Genomic DNA, 25,160 nt, shown 5'->3' with positions numbered 1-25,160 from the left:
TACTCACCTAGGTAGATGCAGCATCGACCCGATGCTGAATCTACCTAGGTGAGTATAATTTTTTCTGTCCCCCCGGTGGCTCTGTACTGAGAAATGAGCAAAGACCGCTGATAGCTCAGTTCTCAGCATTCTGTGAGCAGAGAGCTAGGGACTGTCAGTCTTCTCTAGCTCTCTGCCCCCCCCCCCTTATCACTGAGCTGTGGAGGGGAGGGAGTGGCTGGTTTAGGCTCTCAGTGGTTTACTGAGAGGCTGAGCCAGCTGCTGGTCCAGGATTCTGAGTGGATACCAACCATGTGGTCAGGATTTTTTCAGAGCCTGGACCGGCTCTGTCATGTCAGCTGACAGCAGACTTAAACACCCCCCCCCCCCCCCCCCCCCCCGGGCTGAAAACAGGTCACAGGAGTGCAGAGAAGTATAGCCAAAATAGCTTTGCTTATACTTCCCTTTTAAGCCTCATGCATACTGGACGTTAAAATAACGTTATAAAAACGCCAGTAGCTTTGCAGTGAGTTTTTCAACTTTTTTCAACATTTTTGCAATAGCGTTTTTAAGCGTTTATTAGCATTCTTTAGCATTTTTCTGCGTTAGCATTTTTTTTTAGCGTTTTTTTGTTGACGACATTTTTTTTCCCTAATGGATCAAAAACGTTAAAAAACACTGGTGAGTGAAGTTTTTGAGCATTTAATCGACATTTATCAGTGTTTTTACAGCTGAAAAACGTCTCTCAGAACCCACTATTTTTTTTTTTTTACTGCTTAAAAACACCACTGCCCAAAACTGCTGATAACAGTCTATGTGTGCAGGGATACATAGGATAACATAATGGAGAGTTTAAGGACTGTAGAAAAAAAACGTCTACTGCCAAAAACAGCTGTTGTAAAAATGTCCAAAAACGTCCAGGGAGGCCTTAAACTGCATAAGGTTGGTTTTAATAAGCACGGCAAGCATATATGTCCTAAAAGTGGTCAGAGTTTAAAATACAGTCAAAATCCCATTGTTAGCACTTGGTTTTCATTGAGAAACAAAAACATAAAACATGTGTCCTTTGACTCAAGGGACACAATCTACATTTTTCATATCAATATCTCCTGATTGGACGTGAATCAAGTCAATAAAAATGCATCCCAGTTTTTGGTTTAAGAACTGACCACTACGACCTCACTGGCATCACGTGGCAAGGGCCTGCATCCCCTCAAATCTAAACAGAATACCACAATTTAACTGCACCATTTGTGTCAAATACAGTTTTTAGGAAATTTGAACTTTCTCACTTAAATGGGAGCTGTAGTCTTTTAATGTTTTAGATATAAATAATAGACGAGAGAGAGAGAGGCCAGTCACATGCTCTGCAAGCCAAGAGGTGCTGCAGGCTGATTTTGTGCGGTATCCAATCCATCCATCCCCTCAGGCTGAAAAGGGACCAATAGGTGGTGTGTTCCAGACTTCTTCGCCATCGGTGTGTTTGTCTGTACAAGAGCTCCTAGGAAGCTATCACACCAGAAATGCGTCAGCGTTTGTCCTCTCAAGCCAGATTGTGTTACGCCTTGCAAGTCAACTTATCAGGGGCCCCGGCAACTGAACTGTGCCACAGTGCCTAATTGGAGATGGTGTGTTACTGGCCAGATCACCAGGTAAAAACAGAGAAAAAAAGAAAAAGAAAAACGAATGCAGCCACCACATCTATTAATTGATCTCATCCTGTGCCACCATCTTTTGGGAGCTGGCCCGCTGATGACGTGGCACAAAGTCTTGCGCATATGGAGATCAGACGCCATGTCATTCTGTTTACACTGCAGGAACACAGTGCGGGCGTGCCCCACTTTTGAGTGCACGGTGGGGTTTGTTTGCTGTCGCTGGGGGGGTGCGGGGGCGGGCTTGCTTCTGCGTGGAGGCCAATCGGCTTCTAACCCCGTCTTGTTCAATTAAGCCTGGTAATAAAACCTGGAGGCTGGTTGGCCTCTATGCGGGGGTGGGCCTGGTGTTGCGCTCTCCGGAGATGGTGGATGGACCCTGTTGTGTGCTTGGAGGTGGGGTGTGCCTGTATCCTGGATTTCCTGGGCAATACAAACTACAGTCTCCTGGAATATGCAACTTGGTATACCAGAACTATCTTCAGCTTAAAGAAGAACAAGGAGTCCTAGAAGTGATGGTTTGGCCCCCACAGAGCCCTGATCTCAATATCATTGAGTCTGTCTGGCATTACATAAATTGTCTGCAGGTGTACCTAGAAGAACTGATGCTGGTTTGAAGTCAAAGGGTAGTCACACCAAATAATAATTTGATTTAAGTTTTTCTATTTGCTAATTCTGCATTTTCTAAATTGATAAAAATAAAACAACTAGATATAAATAATAGTTGCTGTACTTATTTGGGTTTTGTTTTAGCATTCTGTATTTATTGAATTTTTTTGTTTTAATTTTACAACAAGAAAAATAGAATAAGACAGACAAAATGCAGTCTCAAATACAAAAATCATGTTTCTCTGGTAATTATAATGATAGGTCCACTTTAAACTGAGTGGCAAAAACTCGAATACAGAATTGGCAGTTCAGTGATTTATTTTTCTTGTTAACTGGAATTTCTTAATGTGCAGCCTGTTTGGTCTACATGCTATCATTGAGATAAGAACAGTTACTCACCATAATGTGGTGTATTTCTATACAAGGTGCACTGGATGGATATGTACTGTTGTGCAAACAGGCCAGACTCAGATTCTTTGTATATACACTGTGAGAAAGTCACTGATCTTTAGACAGAAATGGCGAATAAATGCAGCTTTACTGCGACCAATGAAAAAAAGTAACACAAATAAATAGGCCTACTCCATCTTAGGAGGCTAACTAAACATGAGCGTCCCTCACTACGCTTTACTAGAGCGGCTATTCCGGCTCTAGTATAAACAAACAAAAAGATAGTCCAATATAACATATAACTAATTGTTCTGACAGACCTTGATTCCACGCATACACAGACACTCTCCAGTCTGTGTCCAATCCAGTCCAGCCTGGATCTCGCTCTGAGCAGGTGCAGGCTAATTAATAGAGGGAGAGAGGAGGTTTACCTGTTGGGCCAGGCTTAACCCTTTCCAAGATAGGGAAAGCTGCCCTTTCCAACCTCTCACTGACATACACAGAGTCGTGTACCCTGTCACACATCCTCCCCCCCAGCTTAACACCTGCGTGGGAAGCGGCCACCTCTGAAAACCAATGTACCCGGGACAGAGCATCTGCATTACTGTGGAGGAGACCTGCCCTATGCCGTACCACAAAAGTAAAGGGCTGTAGGGACAAAAACCATCTCGTGACCCGAGCGTTCTTGTCCCTGTTGGTGTGCATCCACTTTAACGGAGCATGGTCGGTGACCAGGGTAAACTGTCTGCCCAACAAATAGTAGCGGAGTGTTTCTACTGCCCACTTAATCGCCACTGTGGATTCATTGTCATTCTCTGTCAGGTAGTCACACGCTGTGATGGCAAAGGCAAAAAAACTCTCCCTTGTTGAACGTGGTCGGGTTGCTGAACTGCATAAGCAGGGTCTCTCATCAAGAAACTGGACGATCCTCGACCCAAATTAAGGCCCTTACTGGTGCTGACTGCAGCCCCATAACCATCAGACGGCATCTGAGACTGAAGGGCTTCAAAAACAAAAAAACGTCTTTAAAAACCTTGTCTCCTTGAACGCCACAGAACTGCTCGTTTGGACTTTGCAAGAGAGCACCAAACATGGGACATTCAAAGGTGGAAGAAAGTTTTATTCTCTGATGAGAAAAAATGTAACCTTGATGGTCCTGATGGTTTCCAACGACAAGCAAATCCCACCTGAGATGTTTTCTACGCGCCACAGTGGAGGGGGCGCCATAATGGTCTGGGGTGCTTTTTCCTTCAGTGGAACAATGGAGCTTCAGGAAGTGCAGGGGCGTCAAACGGCCGCTGGCTATGTCCAGATGTTGTAGAGAGCATTTCTCATGACTGAGGGCCCTCCTCTGTGTGGTAACGACTGGGTTTTTCAACAGGACAACTCTACAGTACACAATGCCCGCAGGACAAGGGACTTCTTCCAGGAGAATAACATCACTCTTTTGGCCCATCCTGCGTGTTCCCCTGATCTAAATCCAATTGAGAACCTTTGGGGATGGATGGCAAGGGAAGTTTACAAAAATGGACAACAGTTCCAGACAGTAGATGGCCTTCGTGCGGCTGTCTTCACCACTTGGAGACATTTTCCCACTCACCTCATGGAAAGGCTTGCATCAAGCATGCCAAAACAAATTTTTGAAGTGATCAACAATAATGGCGGAGCTACTCATTACTGAGTTCATGTTTGGAAGTTGGATTTCTGTTTTGGGGGGGTTAGTTTTTTTTTGGAGGTGTGGTCCTAAACTTTTGATCAGCTGAAAAACAGCCTGTTTCAGTTTATTCGTCGTTTTCATTAAATTGAATGCTCAAAAAATGTTTTGTCTCACTCTCATTTCTTCTTGTTGCTCTACTTGGAACCTTGTTAAGATCCAACAATGTAAAATATGATTTTTTGCCATTTTTCAAGTGGTCTTAAACTTTTGATCAGGACTGTATTTAGGGACTTTTTATTTTTTTATAGTTTTTACTAGTAATGGCAGCGATCCGCGATTTTTAGTGGGACTGCGACATTGCGGCGGACAAATTGGACACTAAGTGACACTTTTGCCATATTGGCAGCACAGTGGTGTAGTGGTTAGCACTTTTACCTAGCAGCAATACAGTCGCCGGTTCAAATCCCAAACACGACACCATCTGCCTGGAGATTGCATGTTCTCCCGGTGCCTGCATGGGATTCCTCCAGGTACTCCGGTTTCCTCCCACACTCCAAAGACATGCTGGTAGGTTAGTCAGACCCTGTTTATAAATTGGTCCTAGTATAAGTTTTGTAAGTGCGTCGGGATCCTATGGGGTAAATGACCGCGCTTTATCAAGGTGCAACCCAACACTTAACTCAACTTTTTGGGGACCAGTGACACCAATACAGTGATCAGTAAAAAATGCATTGGTTACTGTATTAATTGACACTAGCAAAGGGGTTAACACCAGGGGCGATCAAAGTGTTAAATGCGTTCCCTGGGAGGTGTTTTATAACTAAGGGGGGAGTAGATATACTGGAGCTTAGCTGAAACACAAATACTCTCTTTTGCTCCCTGACAGAGCAACGGTGTGCCTTGTTTACATAGGCACACCGCTGCTCCGTCTCTCCTGTGAAGGATCGGCAGGTCTTGTGGGCCATCGGAACCCGTTGATTGGCTCCCACTGTGTCCAATCACAGCAGGAACGGTGCTGCCGCCCTGCGGTCGAGAAGCTGTTAAAAAAAACTACTTTTGCTTGCATGTGATTTGATGATGGAAGTCAGCAGAGCTTCACCTCATTCACTAAGCTCTGGGGAAAATTCCCTTGCAAAGTGAGCATTCTATCTGCCTTTAGTAAATCAACCACGGTGTCGCTTTAAAGTTATGCCAGAGACTTAGAATAAAATCCAGAAATCAAATAGTATTTTTCTCTTTATCCTTTCACAAAACACATTCTTGACCAAGCACAATGAAGTTAATTGGATCTAAAAACATACATCTAGGAAAAAACAATCTATGTAGGCATAGTATACCTTTCCAAAGGGCATGATGTACTGTTCCACATGGGCACCTTCAACTTTCTGGGGTGTTTTACTGTCATCGGCTATAATGATGGGTACCGTAGGGTAAAATTTCCTGATGCTGTCTATTAGATCCTGCAGCTTGTCATATCGAATAAACGTTTTGGTCGCTATGGTGACGAGGGCGCTAATGTTGTATTTTGCTGTGGAAAGAAACAACACCGTTGAAAGTTCTGTTTGAAAAGTATAACTATTCAAAAATTTCTAGCCACACATTGTTATTACATCTGAAAACTCTGATAAAATTAACTCTTCTATTCTCTGACAATCTCCAGCTTTTTCTCATTTTGCCTGTAATAGTTTTGGATTGACCCTGCAGATGCTCCAGGAAAATTTCTGACATTGAAAATTGTGTCCCGCCTCTTATGTCCTGCAGACTGTCCAATCAGGCAGACACATGAAGAGGAACATGGCACAGGAAAGCGCCCACCCAGTTATTCTGGGAGCGAAGCCAACAACGTCATGTATCCTAAGGGTAGCCAAGCGTCCCAGCCAGGACGCAAAGTGTAAACGCAATCAATGATTTTTATTTTACAGAGAAAAGAAAGAATTTGCATCTATGCCTGGGTAATCTGTGCTTCTTAGTGATTGGATACAGTGATGTATGATCCGGTATTAACGTGACTCTTCTGTGTGACGTTGTTTAGGGGAATGGTTTGAAACATGCATTTCTACAGATTAGACAGTTTATACCCCAAAGACTGGAAACAGTATTTTTGGCAAACTGCAAAATACTATGGAGGCCAAAGCCTTGGTATAGGTTATCTTTTACTAAAAGCAGCTTCCAATACTCACTTTTATCCTTGATCCAGGGATTTTCTGGATGGGTCCTCTTCATCTAGCACATGCATGACGCACCTCCATTAATTCCTATGGAGAGAGCTGTACTCTGCTTTACCCCAGGAAGGACGAGTACAGCTCCCCCATAGGAACCGATAAGGCCACAGCACAAAGGCTGAAGAGAAACTGGTGGGGACATAGTAAGAACCAAGGCTTTGTAGCATCCAACAGGGTGAAGAATGCTGGAATGACAGCAAGGGTAAATATCGGAGCAGGTTTGCTGTATTCAGCAGGAGGCGGCAACCACTTAAGCCCCGGACCATTTTGGTGGTTAAAGACCAGGCCACTTTTTGCGATTCGGCACAGCGTCGCTTTAACTGACAATTGCGTGTTTCCCAAACAAAATTTACTTCCTTATTTTCCCACAAATAGAGCTTTCTTTTGGTGGTATTTGAACACTATATATTTTTTTTTGCGCTATAAACTAAAAAAGAGCGACAATTTTGAAAAAAAAACCCAATATTTTTTGCTATAATAAATATCCCCCCCCCCCAAAAAAATAAAAATAAAAAAAATATATATATATATATATATATATATATATATATATATATATATATGTATAAAAAAAATGTTTTTCCCTCAGTTTAGGCCCATACGTATTCTTCGACATATTTTTGGTAAAAAAAAAAATCGCAAAAGCATTTATTGATCAGTTTTGCGCAAAAGTTATAGCGTCTACCAAATGGGGGATAGTTTTATGGCATTTTTATTAATACATTTTTTTTTTACTAGTAATGGCGGCGATCAGCGATTTTTTTCGTAACTCCGACATTTTGGAGGACACATCGGACACTTTTGACAAATTTTTTGGGACCATTGTCATTTTTACAGTGATCAGTGCTTACTGTAGGGTTAACCCTAGTGGTTAAGTGTGCCTAGGGATGTGTTCTAACTGTAGGGGGGGTGGGCTATGTGTGACACGACAGTGATCACAGCTTCTGATTACAGGAAGCTGTGTACACTGTCCTGTCACTAGGAAGACTGGGGAAATGCTTGTTTACATAAGCATTTCCACCTTCTTCCTCACCGTGACACGATCGCGGGTATGCCCGCGGACATCAAGTCCACAGGACCCACGGTCAGAGTCACGGAGCTTGCGGCGCGCGTGTCCACAATGCCGCTTCTTAAAGGGGACGTATATATACGTCCTTTTGCCTGTCCATGCCATTCTGCCGACGTATATCTGCGTGCTGGCGGTCGGCATGTGGTTTGTCTCATCCATGTAAACTGATACATTCTGCTGGAGTGCTTGAGCTTTTGAAAAACAACAGATTTGCTGGCTGGATCATCAGATGAAAATTAACCCTCCTAGCGGTATTCCCGAGTCTGACTCGGGTGAGATTTTCATACCAAAAGCGGTAACCCTGAGTCAGACTCGGGCTTGCCTCGCTGCAGCAGCAGACAAAGTTACTTACCTTGTCCCTGGATCCAGCGATGCCACCGCGCTGTGTGAGCGAGCGGTGTCCTCCTGTGCCGCCGATCTCCGTTCCCTGCGACATTACGACGCACGGGAGCGGAGAACGGCGCCAAATTCAAAAACGTAAACAAACACATTACATACAGTATACTATAATCTTATAGATTACAGTACTGTATGTAAAAAATACACACCCCCCTTGTCCCTAGTGGTCTGCCCAGTGCCCTGCATGTTCTTTTATATAATAAAAACTGTTCTTTCTGCCTGCAAACTGTAGATTGTCCATAGCAACCAAAAGTGTCCCTTTATGTCAAAAATGGTTTTAATGCAGCTAGAAAACAGCGATAATAAATTATAATCACTTGCAGAAATGTGCGATAGCGATTTGTGGGGAAATTCGTCATAAAAAAAATAAAATAATGACAACAACAATTCTGCAACTGAGCAAATTTCAGTGATTTTGAGTTGATTTCATTATTGAATATTTTTTATTATAATTATATTATTACTTGTTATAATTATTTATAATTATTTATTATATTATAATTTATAATTTTGTTTTAAAAAAAATGTCATACCCGGGATGCCTATTAGAATCTTGTTTGGTCAGATTTAAGTGAGTTATTCCTAAAAATTAGAGACCTACCGTATAAAACGCCAAATTTCCTTGCAAATAATGGTACCGCTTTCAGCACCTTTTTTCTGAAATAATCATACCGCCAGGGAGGTTAAAGTGATTGTAAAGGCTCGTTTTTTTCGGGTTTGTTTTTTTAGCCACTTGCCGACCGCGCACCGTCGAAATACGTCCACAAGGTGGCTCTGCTGGGCGAGAGCACGTAATATGACGTCCTCTCTCCCAGCCACCGACTCCCGTGCGTGTGCCTGGCTGGCGCGATCGCCACCGGGCACACGCGATCGCTCGGTACAGAGCGGGGACACAGCTCCCGGTCCTGTCAGCAGGGGAAATGCTGATCTTCGGTTCATACAATGTATGAACCGAGGATCAGTGTTTCCCCTAGTGAGGCCACCCCCCCCCCACAGTAAGAACACACCCAGGCATACTTAACCCCTTCCCCGCCCCCTAGTGTTAACCCCTTCACTGCCAGTGGCATTTTTATAGTAATCCAATGCATTTTTATAGCACTGATCGCTATAAAAATGCCAATGGTCCCAAAAATGTGTCAAAAGTGTCCGAAGTGTCCGCCATAATGTCGCAGTACCGAAAAAAAAAAATCGCTGATCGCCGCCATTACTAGTAAAAAAAATATAATAAAAATGACATAAAACTACCCCCTATCCGTTTCCGGGACGGTGGTGTGAGCATGGAGGAGTGAACACGCGTTAGCGAGGAGAGCCTGAAGTCCAGGGTGCGCTGAAGCAGGAGAGCGGCAGATCAGAGATCCGAGACCCCTCTCCCCCCACGGAGAGCCGCTGTGAGTAGGGGGAGAGAGCGGCACTTAATAGAGGTCCCTGACAGCTGATGTCGCGGCGGCGAGGAAAGAGCCAAGGAGGACGTGCAGGAGGTGTCCAAGCCCCCAGCCACTCGTATATCACTCGTTATATGACAGTGAGAAGGGGGGCTGAACAACAGGAGGACGCCGGGGGAAGCAGCGCTCTGAGGAGGGAATCACTGACCGAGAGGTCCCTTAAAGCTGCAGCAGTAACTCTGAGCACATCTATACCTGTCTCCGCGGCGGTAGAAGGACAACAGCTGATCGCTGGTGGGGGGTGTGTTGTCACCCCAGGACCTGTCCTTATCCCGGCCGCTGCAGCAGACAAAGCTTTGAACGTCATAGGAGACCGGGACCGTGCGGGGGAGATTGAAAGATCACCAGCGGAGGAGCAGACGGAGGTGGAAATAGATTCAACGGCTTGGAATAGAGGTACTTCACCATTTTCTGCTGCGACAAGGTCAGTGGGGCTGGGAATTGATGACAAAGTAGCGGGGGATGTGACTGTGGGATCCAGTGAGCAAACAAGGACACTATTTACACTGGCTGGAATGTCTGCACCCTTCATACCCCCTGCCCTCCCTTCATCTTTAACCCAGAGAGAGAAGAGTGCACTAAGTGGTGCTATACTAAGTACTAAGGGGAGTGAACATCTATCAGATGAGCTTAAGCAGCCTAGCACACAGAGCACACAAAGTATGTGGGACACAGGGAATGCATCTGAACCAGAGCTGATACCAGACATGCGACAGTTAAGCAGGCTTATCCAGGCTCTCCCATCCAAAGACGACATCCAGAAAATGTTAATGTCAATGACGAGTACCCTGAAAGAAGAGTTGGAAGAGATCCGGGTGAAAGTGGGGGTGGGGGAGCAAAAAGTGGGCATACTGGAGGAGCAACAAGTGGTCGTGGACTATAGACTGGGTGTGCTAGAGGAGAAGTGTGAGAAACAGCAGCAGCAGTTGGTAAGATTGCAATTAAACGCAGAGGAGGCAGACAACAGAAGCAGGAGGAATAATCTGCGAATAAAAGGAATACCAGAAAGCTATGAGGGGGGGGCGGTAAGGGAAGCGGCTTTGGCCATTTTCAATAAAATTTAAAAAAAAAGCCCAGACTCCCCCCTTGAATTAGATAGGGTCCATAAGGTCCCTACAACACGGAACCCAGACCAGACCAACCCTCGCGATGTGTTATGCAGGATTCACTTTTTTAGAGAAAAAGAAGAAATTCTTAGGGAAGCGTGGAAAGAAGGAACGGTGAGGTGGGAGGGGTCGAATATACAGATATTCCCGGATTTGTGCTGGCAAACCAAAGCCCGACGGCGGATGTTAAGACCCCTACTAGAGCACATACGTGGTCAAGGAGCCATGTATAGATGGGGGTTTCCACTGGCTGTCAACGTGAAGAAGGAAGGAAGGAACTTTAATTTAAGAGAACCTTCCCAGCTCCCAGCGCTATTCGAATTTCTGGGGTCAGCACCAATTGTAGTCTCTAATTGGCTAGATCTGCCGGCGGCAGCTGAAAGAGACATTAGATGAAGGGGTGGGAGGGAAGGACAGAAGGGGTAAGATCGCAGCGGACCATAGAAGATATGGGGGAACCCCCCCCCTTTTTTGAAGAGACAGAGAGAGAAAGAGGAGAAGGAGAAACCGATGGAAGAATGATTACTTTTTTTTTCTCTCCCTCCCCCTTTTTTTTTTTCTTTTTTTTTTTTTTGTGTTTTTTTTTTTTGGGGATTACCCAGACTTGGACTAGGGATGATGATAATATTTCTCCTGGTGAAGGATATAATTTAAGAGAGCAATTCTCTGGTGGGCTGGGCTGGACCCCACCTCTCAAATGTGTATGGATTTATGGATGCTTCCTTCTCCCTGGGACTGGTTTATTATGGCCCTATGGCCCTATTAGGGGTACAGTTAAATGAAATAGGAGGATCTAAAAATATAGGAGGGTTGGTAGGCTAGCACTCCTAGACCTGCTCATGGGGTAGGAGGGATAGGGGTGGGGGGTGGGGGGGGGGTCTCACTAATTCATTAATTCACTAACGTCACTATGTCACGACCTCTAGATCCGATGGATTAAGGATCAGAGAAGATATGAGATAAGCTACACAAAGGTGTACAGGGAGTACTATTAAGGGTAAATAGGGGTGTGTGGAAGTTGAGAATCTGGGGAAGGGAAGGGAAGGGAATGGGGGGGTTCTCTCTTTTTTTTTTGGGGGGGGGTCCTTTTTTTTTTTTTTTGGTAAATATCTGATGGAATTTTCAGTAATATTTGTAATATTTTTGGGGATACAGTTAAGAGGGTGGGGGGGGGGCAAGTGGGGTCACGATAAAATATTGATATATTGACACATAGACACTAAAGGTCAAACAGGCCATGACACCTATTTAGAAGTATGACACAGGGGTGAGGGGTAAGGGTAGAGGGTATTGGGGGAGGTATAGGGTGAGGTAAGGGGAGGTAGGGAGAGCGGGGTCTGGAGGTAACGGGGGCCTAATAAGAGGATCTAATGGGAAAATTGGAAGAGAGAACAAAGAAGAGTTGGGACAGGAAAAGATGGAAATGATGGCGGGAGGGGGGAGTAAAATATAAGGAGTAACATGCTAACACGCTAATAGATTAAAGAAGTGGAAGAGAGAGAGCTGGGAGGGAGGGGGGAGCTCAGAAGGAGGCCTGTAGGTCTTATTTTTTTTTTTTTTTTTTTTTGGGGGGGTGGAAAGGGGAAAGAAGAGAATAGACCTCTAATTGGTTAGACCGTAAGACAGAGATTTTTATGTCTAAATAGGTTTATGTATGTCTATATATTTTTATGTTGGATTATGTTTAATGTTTTAAGGTCTATTGGGAGAGGGGGGGTACCCCATCCTGTGTGCAGAGTTTATAGTAGACAAGAAATGGGGGGGGAGGGGAAAGGGATCTTATGGGTGAATTCAGGGAGGCGCACCCGGACCTATAGTAAGGCTTGATTCTCCTCGGTGCTTACACACCTTAGCCCACTAAAGCGTCTCTCCTCCGTGTGGAGGGAAGTCGGAGACGCTCATATATATATTTTTTTTTTTTTTTTTTTGATTTGTCCTCTCTGGGATCCTAGGGGATCAACCGGATTGGAGGACTAAGGAGACTTTTTTTTTTTTTTTTTTTTTCTTTCTCTCCATTTCTTCCTCCTCCTCGCCTCCCTATTTTTTCCCCTTCCTCTCCGGGGGGGATTCTCTTGCCCACCGCCCTTTTATCTACTTATTGGGCCCCTTTGATACCTCTACTGGTGTCCCAAAGAGTCACGTGACTGAGACCCCAAAATGGCAAGGATTAATCTGATGTCTTATAATGTGAAAGGGCTAAATAACCCTGAGAAAAGATCTAAATTGCTAGCAGAATTATGGAGACTAAAGACACATATTGTTTTTCTCCAAGAGACCCATTTCAAGAAAAATAAAAGTCCAAAATTGGGTAATTATAGATTTCCAACTATATATCAGAGTTCCTCATCGACAACAAAGACAAAGGGGGTTGCAATCATGTTAGCAAAGACGACTTCATGGAAAGAAATAAAGGTTATCCAGGACGAGGAAGGACGCCTACTTATAGTAAAAGGCTATCTAAACGATCAGAAAGTAACTTTGGTTAATGTTTATATGCCTAATAAAGGACAGATTGTAGCGTTGGAGAAATATATTAATTTAATACAGCTGAATGCAGAGGGTATGATTATTTTTGCAGGGGATTTGAATATGGCCCTGGATCCTATCCTAGATACATCGAAAGGAACATCGCATATATCATATAGCAAATTAAGTAAAGCAAAGAGCCTGATACAGGAGATACAGGTAGTAGACAGTTGGAGGACCAGGCACACTCAGGAGAGGGACTACACTTTCTTCTCAGCTAAACATAAAACATACTCGCGAATAGACTATATATTCGTATCACAAAATTTTTTACAGAATATAGTCGAGGCTTCCATTGGGTCATTCACAATCTCTGATCATTCACCGACAAACTGCACACTAGAATGGGGAGAACCTGTAGCACGCGAGTGGCACTGGAAAATAAACGAATCTCTCCTTAAAGACCCAGAGTATGAGGGAAAGATAGTCCAGGAAATGGAGGGGTTCTTTTCGGACAATGAGGTGGGAGAGGTTTCCCCAAGCTGCATTTGGGAAACACATAAATGTTTCATGAGAGGGATTTTAATCTCAATGGGAACACGACGGAAACGTAGGATAGGAATAAGGATGGAAACATTACTGAGAGAAATTCGAAAATTGGAAAGGGTACATAAAAAGTCACTGGCAATCCAGATTGAGGAGAAGTTGAGGCAGGCGCGAGATGAATTGAATTTGCTACTAACAGACAATGCAAAAACCTCATTAAGAAGATGTAAACGTGCCTTCTATGAATACGGTAATAAGCCTAGTAGGATGCTAGCGAGGGCATTAAGAGAAACGAGGACCCAAAACCGCATAGAAGGTATCAAAACAGGGGATAGGATAGTGAAATCATCACAAGAAATTGCAAAAGTATTTAAAAACTATTATACGAAGTTATACCAACTAAAAGAAGAGCTGGACACAGGAAAGACTAGTGGGCAGGAGGAAAGGATAAAGGAATACATTGAGAAGTCAGGAATGCCGAAATTAGCAGAGGAAATTGGGAGAAGTATGGAAGGGCCGATTACAGCGGAGGAATTTACAAACACCCTCAAATTGTTAAAACCAGGTAAAGCTCCCGGCCCTGATGGGTTCACTCTTTTCTACTATAAAACCTATGCAGAAAAACTTATGCCAAGATTTTTAAAGGCATATAACGCGATAAGAGAAGGACAGGGGATTCCGGAGGAAGCTCTTTTGGCACATATAGCGGTTATACCTAAGGAGGGAAAAGATTTAACACTATGCTCGAATTACCGTCCTATATCGCTTCTAAACGTTGACTTGAAGATCTTTACCAAAATTCTAGCAAATAGAATATTACCATATATCCCTGACCTGATACACCAAGATCAGGTGGGATTTACCCCAGGAAGGGAAGGCAGGGAGAATACGCAGCGGGTGATTAATACGATCCATTTCTCCCAGGTATTTAGGAAAGCTCTAGTTCTCGTATCAACTGACGCTGAAAAAGCGTTCGATAGGGTAGACTGGAAGTTTTTAAAAACAATCATAAAATATATTGGTTTAGGGGAGGGGATGCAAAGATGGGTCATGAGTCTATATTCGCAGCCGAAAGCTAGAATAAAAATAAACGAGATTATGTCGGAACCTTTTGAGATACGGAATGGGACGCGACAAGGCTGCCCTCTGTCACCAATTATTTTTATTTTGACACTTGAACCCTTTTTGAGGACAATAAGGCAGAACACCGATATCAGAGGTATTTGTGTAAAGGGAGGAGTTTACAAACTGGCGGCTTTTGCCGATGATTTGTTGTTTTCTCTTACGGAACCTATTTTATCTCTCCCTCCATTGCTGGCCGAGATTGCTAGATATGGTGAGCTCTCAAATTTTAAAGTAAACTATGACAAATCGGAGGCAATGGGGGTAGAGATGAACATGGCACAACAACGACAATTGGCCTCTTTTTTCCCATTCAAATGGACAAATTCACATATTGGATATCTGGGGACCAAAATCCCGAAGAAATTAAATAGAATTTTAGAACTAAATTTAGCACCGCTGGTAAGACAAATAAAACGTGACCTACAAAAATGGGATAAGGAGGTATTTACTTGGTTCGGTAGGGTCAATATCGTAAAGATGAATGCAATGCCGAGGTTATTATATCTATTACAGACACTCCCTACTAGCATACCTCAGGGATTTTTGAAAGAGATCAGAGCGAAGTTTGCGGGATTCATTTGGGCAGGGAAACCAGCCAGAGTTAGGAGAGACATTTTAACTTTACCAAAGGAAAAAGGAGGCATAGGTTTTCCAGACCCACTCACATACTACGAGGCTGTGCATCTGTCAAGAGTGTTGGATTGGTGTGTCACCCCGAAAGTTAAACCATGGATTCTTTTAGAACATGCAATGATAGAATTACCATTGGAAGGACTAATTTGGCTTTCTAGAACTATTTTACCACAAGCAGTTAAAAAGCATCCAACGATTGGGACGACAATTAGGGTGGTGAAAAAAGTATTTAGAAAATCAAATGATGAAATAGAAGTAAATCCGATGACACCAGTCCTGGGAAACCCGGCATTTATGCCAGGTTTGAACGACCCAGGGTTTGGGAACTTAAAAAGACATGGCAAAATTAGATTGATTCACTTCCAGAAGGAAAACCGGGTAATGACATGGGAGGAAATAGAAAGCGAGTTAGCAGAGGACTTGGAGCCATATAGGAGAAGACAGTTAAGGGGCTTTCTGCGATCAATACAGAGTCAGACTACGGTGAGGGTAAGATTATCGGAATTCGAAAAATTGTGTCTAAAGGGAGAAGCGGTTAGACATTCACTATCACTGTTCTATTCCCTGATCAATGAAATGAAAGCTCCACAAGAAATAGGTTTTATACAAACCTGGGAGAGAGACTTAGGGGTAACCTTTACTGAGACTCAGAGGAAAAATTTTTTTGAATTTAATCATAAAGCCTCCCTAGCATCTAAGTACCAGGAAGGAGGATATAAGATTCTGAGCAGGTGGTACAGGACCCCAGAAGTTTTAAATCAAATTTTTCCACAAACTTTAAATATGTGTTGGCGATGCCTAAAAGAAGAGGGAACTCTGCTACATATTTTTTGGAATTGTGAAGGAGTGAAAGATTTTTGGAAGATGGTTTCAGACGAAATAGAAGGGATAACTGAAATGTCTCTTGGAGAAAATCCAGCGGCCTATCTACTGTTAGATATTCCGATATCAGTAGCAAATTACAAAAAATCCTTGGTAAGACATCTGTTAATAGCAGCCAGAGCATGTATTCCAGCGTTATGGAAGAATACGTGCTCACCAAGTAGACCACAATGGCATGAAAAAATTAGGGAAATCCAATGTATGGAGAGTCTCACGATGGCTCTGAGGGAACAGGAGGAGAGGTTCAGGGAGGTATGGGCCCCCTATGATAGTTATAGGGAACGAAGGGAGTAGGGGGGAGGGGTGAGGAGTGGGGGAGGGGAGGGGTGGAGGAGGAGGAATAATTTTGGAGGAATGATTGTTTTTTTTTTTTTTTTGGGCTTAGGAAGGTCTTGGACAGGGGCCCGGATTTTGGGGTGGGAGGGGGGTGATGGGGATTTTTCACTACCTCAAAAAGGGGAGAGGACATGACAAATGGTTTAGGGGAATAGGAACTCAGAAAAGCCGTAAATTAACGCGGGAGCTATATAGTAGTCTAACTACCTAACGGTAAGCAGGGCTAGAGATAGGTCAGGAACAAGGACAATGTATAGTTGCTTGGTTGTTGACTTTTATTCTCCAATATGGCATGGTAATGTCCCTGTTTTTGTGGAATTGTGAAATAAGGAAAAATGAAAAATAAAGAATTGAAAAAAAAAAAAAACTACCCCCTATTTTGTAAACGCTATAACTTTTGCGCAAACCAATCAATAAACGCTTATTGCGATTTTTTTTTATGAAAAATATGTAGAAGAAAACGTATTGGCCTAAACTGAGGAAAAAAAAAGTTTTTTTATATATTTTTGGGGGATATTTATTATAGCAAAATGTAAAAAATATTAATTTTTTTCAAAATTGTCGCTCTATTTTTGTTTATAGCGCAAAAACTAAAAACCGCAGAGGTGATCAAATACCACCAAAAGAAAGCTCTATTTGTGGGAAAAAAAGGACGCCAATTTTGTTTGGGAGCCACGTCGCACGACCGCGCAATTGTCTGTTAAAGCGACAGAGTCCCGAATCGCAAAAAGTACTCTGGTCTTTGGGCAGCAATATGGTCCGGGGGGTAAGTGGTTAATGAATAACAAACATGTCATACTTAACTGATCTGTTGTAGTGGATTTGCAAAGAGCAGCCCAGGTCCTCCTCTTCTTGGGTTCCTCTTCGGTTCTCCTGGCCCCTCCCTCCTGTCAAGTGCCCCCACAGCAAGCAGCTTGCTATGGGAGCACCCGAGCCGAGCTGCAGCTCCGTGTGCCGATTCAGACACAGAGCTGCCATCGGACCCGCCCCCTCTCCCCCGATTGGCTAACTGACATTGATTGACAGCCGCAGGAGCCAGTGGTGCCACTGCTGTGTCTCAGACAATCAGGAGGAGAATCCGAGGGAATTGTGGACATCGCTGGACAGAGATAGAGCTCGGGTAAGTATTAGGGGGGTGTCGGGGAGGCTGCTACACATAGAAGGCTTTTTATCTTAATGCATAGAATGCATTAGGATAAAAAACCTTTTGCCTTTACAACCCCCTAGCCATCCTAAGAATTGGTAAGTTGAAATATAATAAATTGTTTCTTTTTTGTTTAATACTGCTTTAATAAAGCACCACAATATAATAAGGTCTCCCTCTACTTCTTGCCTTTATCGATATTCAGTTTTTCTCTCTATTATATTTGGTTTGACATCAAATTCCTGGGATTAGGGGTGGGACTTAAGATCACTAAACTGCTTGTTTTAAAGGATACAAAAAAAAAAACTCAGATAAATCCTCACTTTTAATATAGAAAATTATTTAAAAGTTTTATGTTGAAATTACAAATGCGCACAAATATAAAAGGGACAAACACCACACTATAACAACCATTTGCAGTATAATATTTTATTAGCCTAATAAACATAAAAAATTATATAGAATTGTGGTATTTTATGTATTACGACAAAGGTATAATTTACTTCTACAGAGAATTTGAACATTGCATTGAATGTTGCAATCCTAGATGAATAAATACGTTCTTGTGGTTGAAGTGCTGGCTCCCCGGATGCCACAAGTGGTCGCTGATCACAAGAGTTTTAATGTAGTGAGTTCTTAGCAACACGGGACTAATAACTCAAATATGCTTTCTCGGTATTACTGTAGTTTAGGAAAAACTGTCGGGCTGCCTATCCCCTGTTAATAGCTTTGTGTATGTCACTAGTCAGTGGAATTAAAAGCAATTTTCTACTTAAGATACAAAGTGGATAACAGCCCTTACATTAAATTTAATTGGAGAGAGACTTTCTAATCCATTCCAAATCACCCATCCCCATTTGTTCCCACAATGCACTCATCATTACCTGAATCATTTCTAATAACTATAGAATGTATAGATCAGAAAATGACGAGTTTCAAAATGATTAATTGGTTAATACGGTACAAATCTACATAGATTTGGATTCACCCTGTCCTGTGCTGATGCAACAGCTTACTGTCTAATTCATAATGACACATTTGTTGAAGAAGTAATAGAACATTTATAACTGCTACATGAGACATTGTGATAGCTAGCATTAAAGCTGAACTCCAGGCAGAGAAAAGTCAGGTCCCCTGCCCTGATAAGACAGGACAGAGCTGTGAAGCAAAGCTGTATAAATCTCAGGGCTGGAAAGATAAAAAATAAAAATCATTTGGTAGGTTGAGCATCTGGCTGTGCTGTGTGGCAGAGATGCATAAATTATAAAACTCCACAATCACATACTCAAAGAGGTGCTGGGAACTTTTAACCACCAAGGGTGGGTGGTATTTTTTTCTAACACCCTAGAGAGTAAAATAGCGGTCACTGCAATACTTTTTTTCACACCATATTTGCACAGCGGTCTTACAAGCGCACTTTTTTTGACAAAAATTTACTTTTTTGAATTAAAAAAATAAGACAACAGTAAAGTTAGCCCAATTTTTTTTTTATTGTGAAAGATAATGGTACGCTGAGTAAAATGATACCCAACATGTCACGCTTCAAAACTGCCCCGCTCGTGGAATGGCGTCAAACTTTTACCCTTAAAAATCGATGTTTAAATAATTCGATAGGTTGCATCTTTTGAGTTACAGAGGAGGTCTAGGACTAGAATTATTGCTCTCACTCTAACGATCGCGGTGATACCTCACTTGTGCGGTTTGAACACAGTTTTCATATACAGGCGCTACTCGCATATGTGTTTGCTTCTGCACGTGAGCTCGTTGGGACGGGCGCTTTAAAAAAAAAAATAGTTTTCTTATTTATTTTACTTGATTTTTTTTTTTTTTTACACTGTTCTTAAAGTGGAGGTTCCATCAAAAAAACAATTTTGCTTTAAACTGTAGATTACGACAAAAAAAAAAAAAAAAAAAAAAAGAAACATTTTTTTTTTACTCATCTGAAAATGCCTGTTGCTATGCGGTCCCACGAAATGTGCCTTTGAAACCACCTAGGATTCTGACATCATCTCCCTCTAATGCTCCTGGGAAATGTGTGTCATCATTTCCCAGGATGCAGTGCGCTGTCCAATTATCACTCCCCATCCAAGACTTCCAGGAAGTAAGTGCTTGTAGGCTTCACAATGCCCACAAGCAAAATGACAACAGTGTAGATATCGTTTTATAAACTATCTTTTTTGAATATCTATGCGGATCGGCGGCGGATTGTAAAATAGTAAGTGACCAGATTTATATTATAAAAACGCAGGATGAAAGGACATACATTTAAAAAAAGAGATTTTTAATACAGCTTACCTGTAAAATCTTTTTCTTGGAGTACATCACGGGACACAGAGCGGCATTCATTACTATATGGGTTATATGGAGTACCTTCAGGTGTAGACACTGGCAATCTTCAAACAGGAAATGCCCCTCCCTATATAACCCCCTCCCATAGGAGGAGTACCTCAGTTTTGTAGCAAGCAGTATGCCTCCCAAAATGGTCCTCAAAAGAGGGGTGGGAGCTCTGTGTCCCGTGATGTACTCCAAGAAAAAGATTTTACAGGTAAGCTGTATTAAAAATCTCTTTTTCTTTATCGTTACATCACGGGACACAGAGCGGCATTCATTACTATATGGGATGTCCCAAAGCAATGCTTACAATGAGGGGAGGGAGAACATCTCCAAGACAAAAGGATTTAATTTAGAGATATACTCAAATCATAATAAATCCAACTTATTTGAGAAAAATAATCTTAAATTTTAAATTTAACTCAAAAAAAGAGGAGCCCCCGGAATCCGAGGGTCTCAAACTGCAGCCTGCAGCACTGCCTGCCCGAAGGCAGTATCAGTATTCCTTCTTACGTCCAACTTGTAGAATTTTGTAAATGTGTGGACAGAAGACCAGGTTGCCGCCTTGCAAACTTGAGCCATAGAGATCTGGTGGTGTGCTGCCCAGGAGGCGCCCATGGCTCTAGTAGAATGAGCCTTTAATGATACTGGAGGAGGCAACCCTTTCAAGCCGTAGGCCTGAGTGATCAATTGCTTAATCCACCTAGAAATGGTGGACTTTGCAGCTGCCTGCCCCTTCTTGGGCCCATCCGGCAGAATAAACAGCACATCTGTTTTCCGGATCTTCTCTGTAGCTTTAAGATAGGCCTTCATGGCCCTGACAATATCCAAGGTATGCAGCAACCCTTCCTTTCTGGAAGTAGGTTTAGGGAAGAAGGATGGTAATACCAAATCCTGGTTCAAATGAAAACTGGATATGACCTTCGGTAGGAAGGAAGGATGAGGGCGGAGAACGACCCTGTCCTTATGAAAAACAAGATATGGTTCCTTACAGGATAAGGCTGCCAGTTCCGAAACTCTTCTTGCGGAAACTATGGCAACCAAAAACACCAACTTCCTTGTCAGTAGAACCAAAGGAACTTCAGCCAACGGCTCAAACGGTTGTTTCTGTAAACTCGACAGAACAAGATTTAAATCCCACGGGCAAAGCGGGGATTTAACTGGAGGTTTAATACGTAAGACCCCTTGAAGGAAGGTCTTAACCAGCGAGTGGGTGGCCAGTGGCCGCTGAAACCACACTGACAGGGCAGAAATCTGTCCTTTGATTGTGCTTAATGCCAATCCTTTATCCACTCCTAGCTGGAGAAAACTTAAAACTCTATCTATGGTGAACTTGCGAGGAAGCCATAGCTTGGACTCGCACCAGCCTATATAGGCCTTCCAGACCCTGTGATAAATCACCCTAGAGACCGGTTTCCTGGCTCTGATTAGGGTAGAGATTACTTTCTGAGACAGACCTCTACCCCTGAGAATCAAGGATTCAGCTTCCAGGCCGTCAAATTTAGATGCCGTAAGGCAGGGTGGAGGATCGGACCTTGCGATAGCAGGTCTGGCCTTAGAGGCAGAGTCCAAGGGTTTCCCACTACCATCCTTAGGATTAGTGAGTACCAAGCCCTTCTGGGCCATGCTGGAGCTACCAGGATAACTGGTATGTGCTCCACCCGGATCCTGCGCAGCAGGCGGGGTAGTAACTGGAGCGGGGGAAACGCATAAAGAAGCTTGAACTGATGCCAAGGGCAAACCAGAGCATCGGTTCCGCAGGCCATCGGATCCCTTGAGCGGGACATGAACCTGTCTAGCTTCTTGTTGAGTCTCGATGCCATGATATCCACGTCCGGCACTCCCCATCTTTGGCAGAGTGCTTGAAAGACTTGTGGATGCAGAGACCATTCCCCCGGCCATAGAGTCTGGCGGCTTAAGAAGTCCGCCTGAAAGTTGTCCACTCCGGGAATGAATATTGCCGATATGCAGGGCACATGAGCCTCTGCCCATAGGAGAATCAAGCTCACTTCTCTCTGAGTGGCCTGACTCCTGGTCCCCCCTTGGTGATTTATGTATGCCACTGCCGTGGCATTGTCTGATTGAATTCTCACCGGGAGCCCCTGCAATTTCGACGTCCAAGCCCTGAGGGCTAGTCGAACAGCTCTGAGCTCCAAGATGTTGATGGGTAAAAGCTTCTCTGGCTTTGTCCAAATACCTTGGCGAGTGGAACCATCCACAATCGCTCCCCAGCCCGTCAGGCTGGCGTCTGTGGTCACTATCTTCCAAGCCACTGGGCTGAAAGACCTCCCCTTCAGTAGATTCTGAGGGTCTAACCACCAACACAGACTTTGTCGGACTCTTGATGAGAGAGGCAACGGGATATCCAAGGCCTGTGGCCTTCTGCTCCATGCTGACAGGATGGCTGCCTGCAGGATGCGAGTGTGGCTCTGGGCGTATGGCACCGCCTCGAAAGTAGCCACCATCTTGCCTAGTAATCTCATACATAGGCGAATAGTCGGTTCTTTCTTGCTTAGAACCAGTAGGATTAATTCCTTGATGGCTTTGACCTTCCTCAGAGGTAGGAACACCCCTTGTTGTTCTGTGTCTAATCTCATGCCGAGATATTCCAACTGCCTTGTGGGCTGGAATGCTGACTTCTCTCGATTTAGGACCCAGCCGAACCTCTCGAGGTATTGGACCGTGAGGGCCACTGCTCGTTCCAAGCCGGGAGACGAGTGGTCTATGACTAGGAGGTCGTCCAGGTATGCTAGGATCGTGACCCCTTGGATCCTTAGCTTGGCTAGGATTGGAGCTAGAACCTTCGTGAACACCCGGGGGGCCGTAGCCAACCCGAAGGGAAGCGTCACGAATTGGAAATGACGCGAAGCCACCATAAAGCGTAGATATCTTTGATGTGGCTGATAAATTGGAACATGAAGGTAGGCATCCTTTATGTCTATGGACGCCATGAAGTCGTCCTTTTGGAGTGTGGCAGCTGCTGACCGCACGGATTCCATCCGAAATGAGCGGACTTTTAAGTATGCATTTACCATCTTTAGGTCCAAAATTGGCCTGACATCTCCATTGGGCTTTGGGATGATGAATAGGTTGGAGTAGAAACCCAGCCCCTGTTCCAGGACTGGTACCTCTACTATCACTTCCTGGGAAAGTAGATGATCTAGAGCCGACTTTAATGCGGCTCCTTTCTCCAGATCGTTTGGAATCCTCGACTCCTGGAAATGAGGAGGAGGAAACCTTAGGAATTCTAGCTTGTAGCCTGTGGCCACGGAAGACCGTACCCACTCGTCGGGAATGCTGGCTTCCCAAATCTCCGAAAAGAGTCGCAGCCTTCCCCCCACCTTCGTGGGTGGGGGCGCCCCTTCATGAGGTAGACTTGGGGGCTGGTTTTGCCGGCTTGCGAAACCACTGCCTCTTGCCCCTAACAGCCTGTCCTCTTGATCTGCTGTTGAAGCCGAAGTTTGTTCTTGCAGGAGGCCGTCGATACTGCTTGGCATTAGAGGGCCCCTGCCCAGGGGAGGACTGTCGTTTAAACGCAGGCCCCTGAACCCTCTTCTTAGTTGGCAAGAGAGTACTCTTGCCGTTTGAAATGGTCTGAATGTATTTATCTAAGTCCTCTCCGAAGAGCCGTCCTCCATGGAAGGGAAACCCTGCCAGGAGCTTCTTGCATGGGGGCTCAGCCTCCCAGCTTTTTAACCATAAGAGTCTTCTCATATGGATAAGGGATAATGATAAACGTGACGCTTGTTGGATAGAATCCTTGATTGCGTCTACCGTAAAACATATGGCTTTAGGGACATCCGAAAATTCTTCTGCCTGCTCGGCAGGAATAAGTTCAAGCATTTGTTTAAATTGATCCGATAAAGCTTGAGCGACTCCAATCGCAGCCACGGCTGGCTGTACTACTGCCCCTGCAGAAGTGAAGGAGTTCTTAAGTAGGGCTTCCAAGCGTCTATCAACTGGATCTTTGAAAACCTGTACGTTTTCTACAGGACATGTTAACGATTTGTTAACACATGAGATGGCTGCGTCTACTGCAGGAGAAGCCCATCTCTTGGAAAACTTTTCTTCCATAGGATATAAGACAGAAAATTTCTTAGGTGGAAAGAAAACCTTGTCTGGTTTGTTCCACTCTTGGAACAAGACTCCCTCTAAGAGAGGATGGATCGGAAACACAGCCCTGCTTTGAGGCGCCCTCAGTGAGCCCAAAGCTGAAACCGTCGATACCTGGAGATCTGGTACAGGCAGGTTGAATGCCTTATGGACCAAGTCCGTCAAGCCCTGAATCCACCAGCTCTCCCTCAGGGAGACTGCCCCAGACTCCTCTGTATCCGGATCTTCGATCCCTGAACCTACTTGGTCTCTGTCCAAGAGGTCGTCCAATTCCCCAGAGGAAAGGACCTCCTCTTCCGAGGGTCCGCGCACGGGTGACGGAGATCTATTCCGCTTACTACCCCGCATGGCTGCGGCTATCATTTCTCCCATGCTTCTCCGCATCTCATTTAAAGAGGCGAGTAACACCTCCTCCGTGACCACCTTAGGGTTGGGTTGACTCGCGTCAGCTCTAGCCCCAGACCCCGATGGCCCAACGGCTCCCTGTGGGGAAAGCAGCGGCATAGCTCTATCCGAGACCTCAGACTCTGCGGGGGAATCCCCACCTTTTGTACCCTCTGATCTTGATGCCATGGTACAATACCGAGGTACCCCTGCTACTTATTGGTACCTGGGACTTATAATAGTTAAATGCCCAAACACCTGTTTGGGGAATAAAAAATGTTTCCTCTACCCTAGATGACACTTTTTTTTTTTTTTTTTTTCAATCTAGGCAAGAAAAAACATTCCATCCCCCTGAGTAGTATTGCCAAAGAAAAGACTATGAGATGGAAAAGAAAACCAGCCTATTCCTAGGCTAAACCACAATCTTCTGAAGACTGTAGTATTCTTTCTGGCCACTGTGTGTCCTCAGCGCCCCGTGCTTCCCTCCAGTCCTTCCTCCCTTAAGCCAGAGAAATGAATGAGCTGTGGCATCTAAGGAAGGGCCGCCCCTTCCTTTAAACCACTGACCCGCCCTTCCCCCCCAGCTAAAACGGCGCCAAATGCGTCTATAACACGTGCACGCGCACCGCGCGCGCGCCCGCGACGGGGGGGGGGGTTGGGAGGAAGGGCCTCTCT

The 25,160-nt window shown here is 44.2% G+C and overlaps 1 protein-coding gene across 2 annotated transcripts in view; it reads right to left on the bottom strand.

Moving 5' to 3' along the window:
• Nucleotides 1-25,160, bottom strand: part of B4GALNT1 (beta-1,4-N-acetyl-galactosaminyltransferase 1) — a 234,513-nt gene that overhangs the window by 13,814 nt on the left and 195,539 nt on the right. For both annotated transcript variants that reach the window (XM_040340886.1, XM_040340887.1), the window contains one exon: nt 5,625-5,815. In XM_040340886.1, coding sequence (XP_040196820.1) covers nt 5,625-5,815 — 191 coding nt within the window. The remainder of the gene's footprint in view (nt 1-5,624; nt 5,816-25,160) is intronic.

Source organism: Rana temporaria, chromosome 2 (assembly GCF_905171775.1).
Source record: "Rana temporaria chromosome 2, aRanTem1.1, whole genome shotgun sequence".
In the NCBI taxonomy this organism is placed as follows: domain Eukaryota; kingdom Metazoa; phylum Chordata; class Amphibia; order Anura; family Ranidae; genus Rana; species Rana temporaria.
The sequence above is the reverse complement of the archived record's forward strand: the minus strand, read 5'-3'. Positions and strand labels throughout refer to the sequence as shown.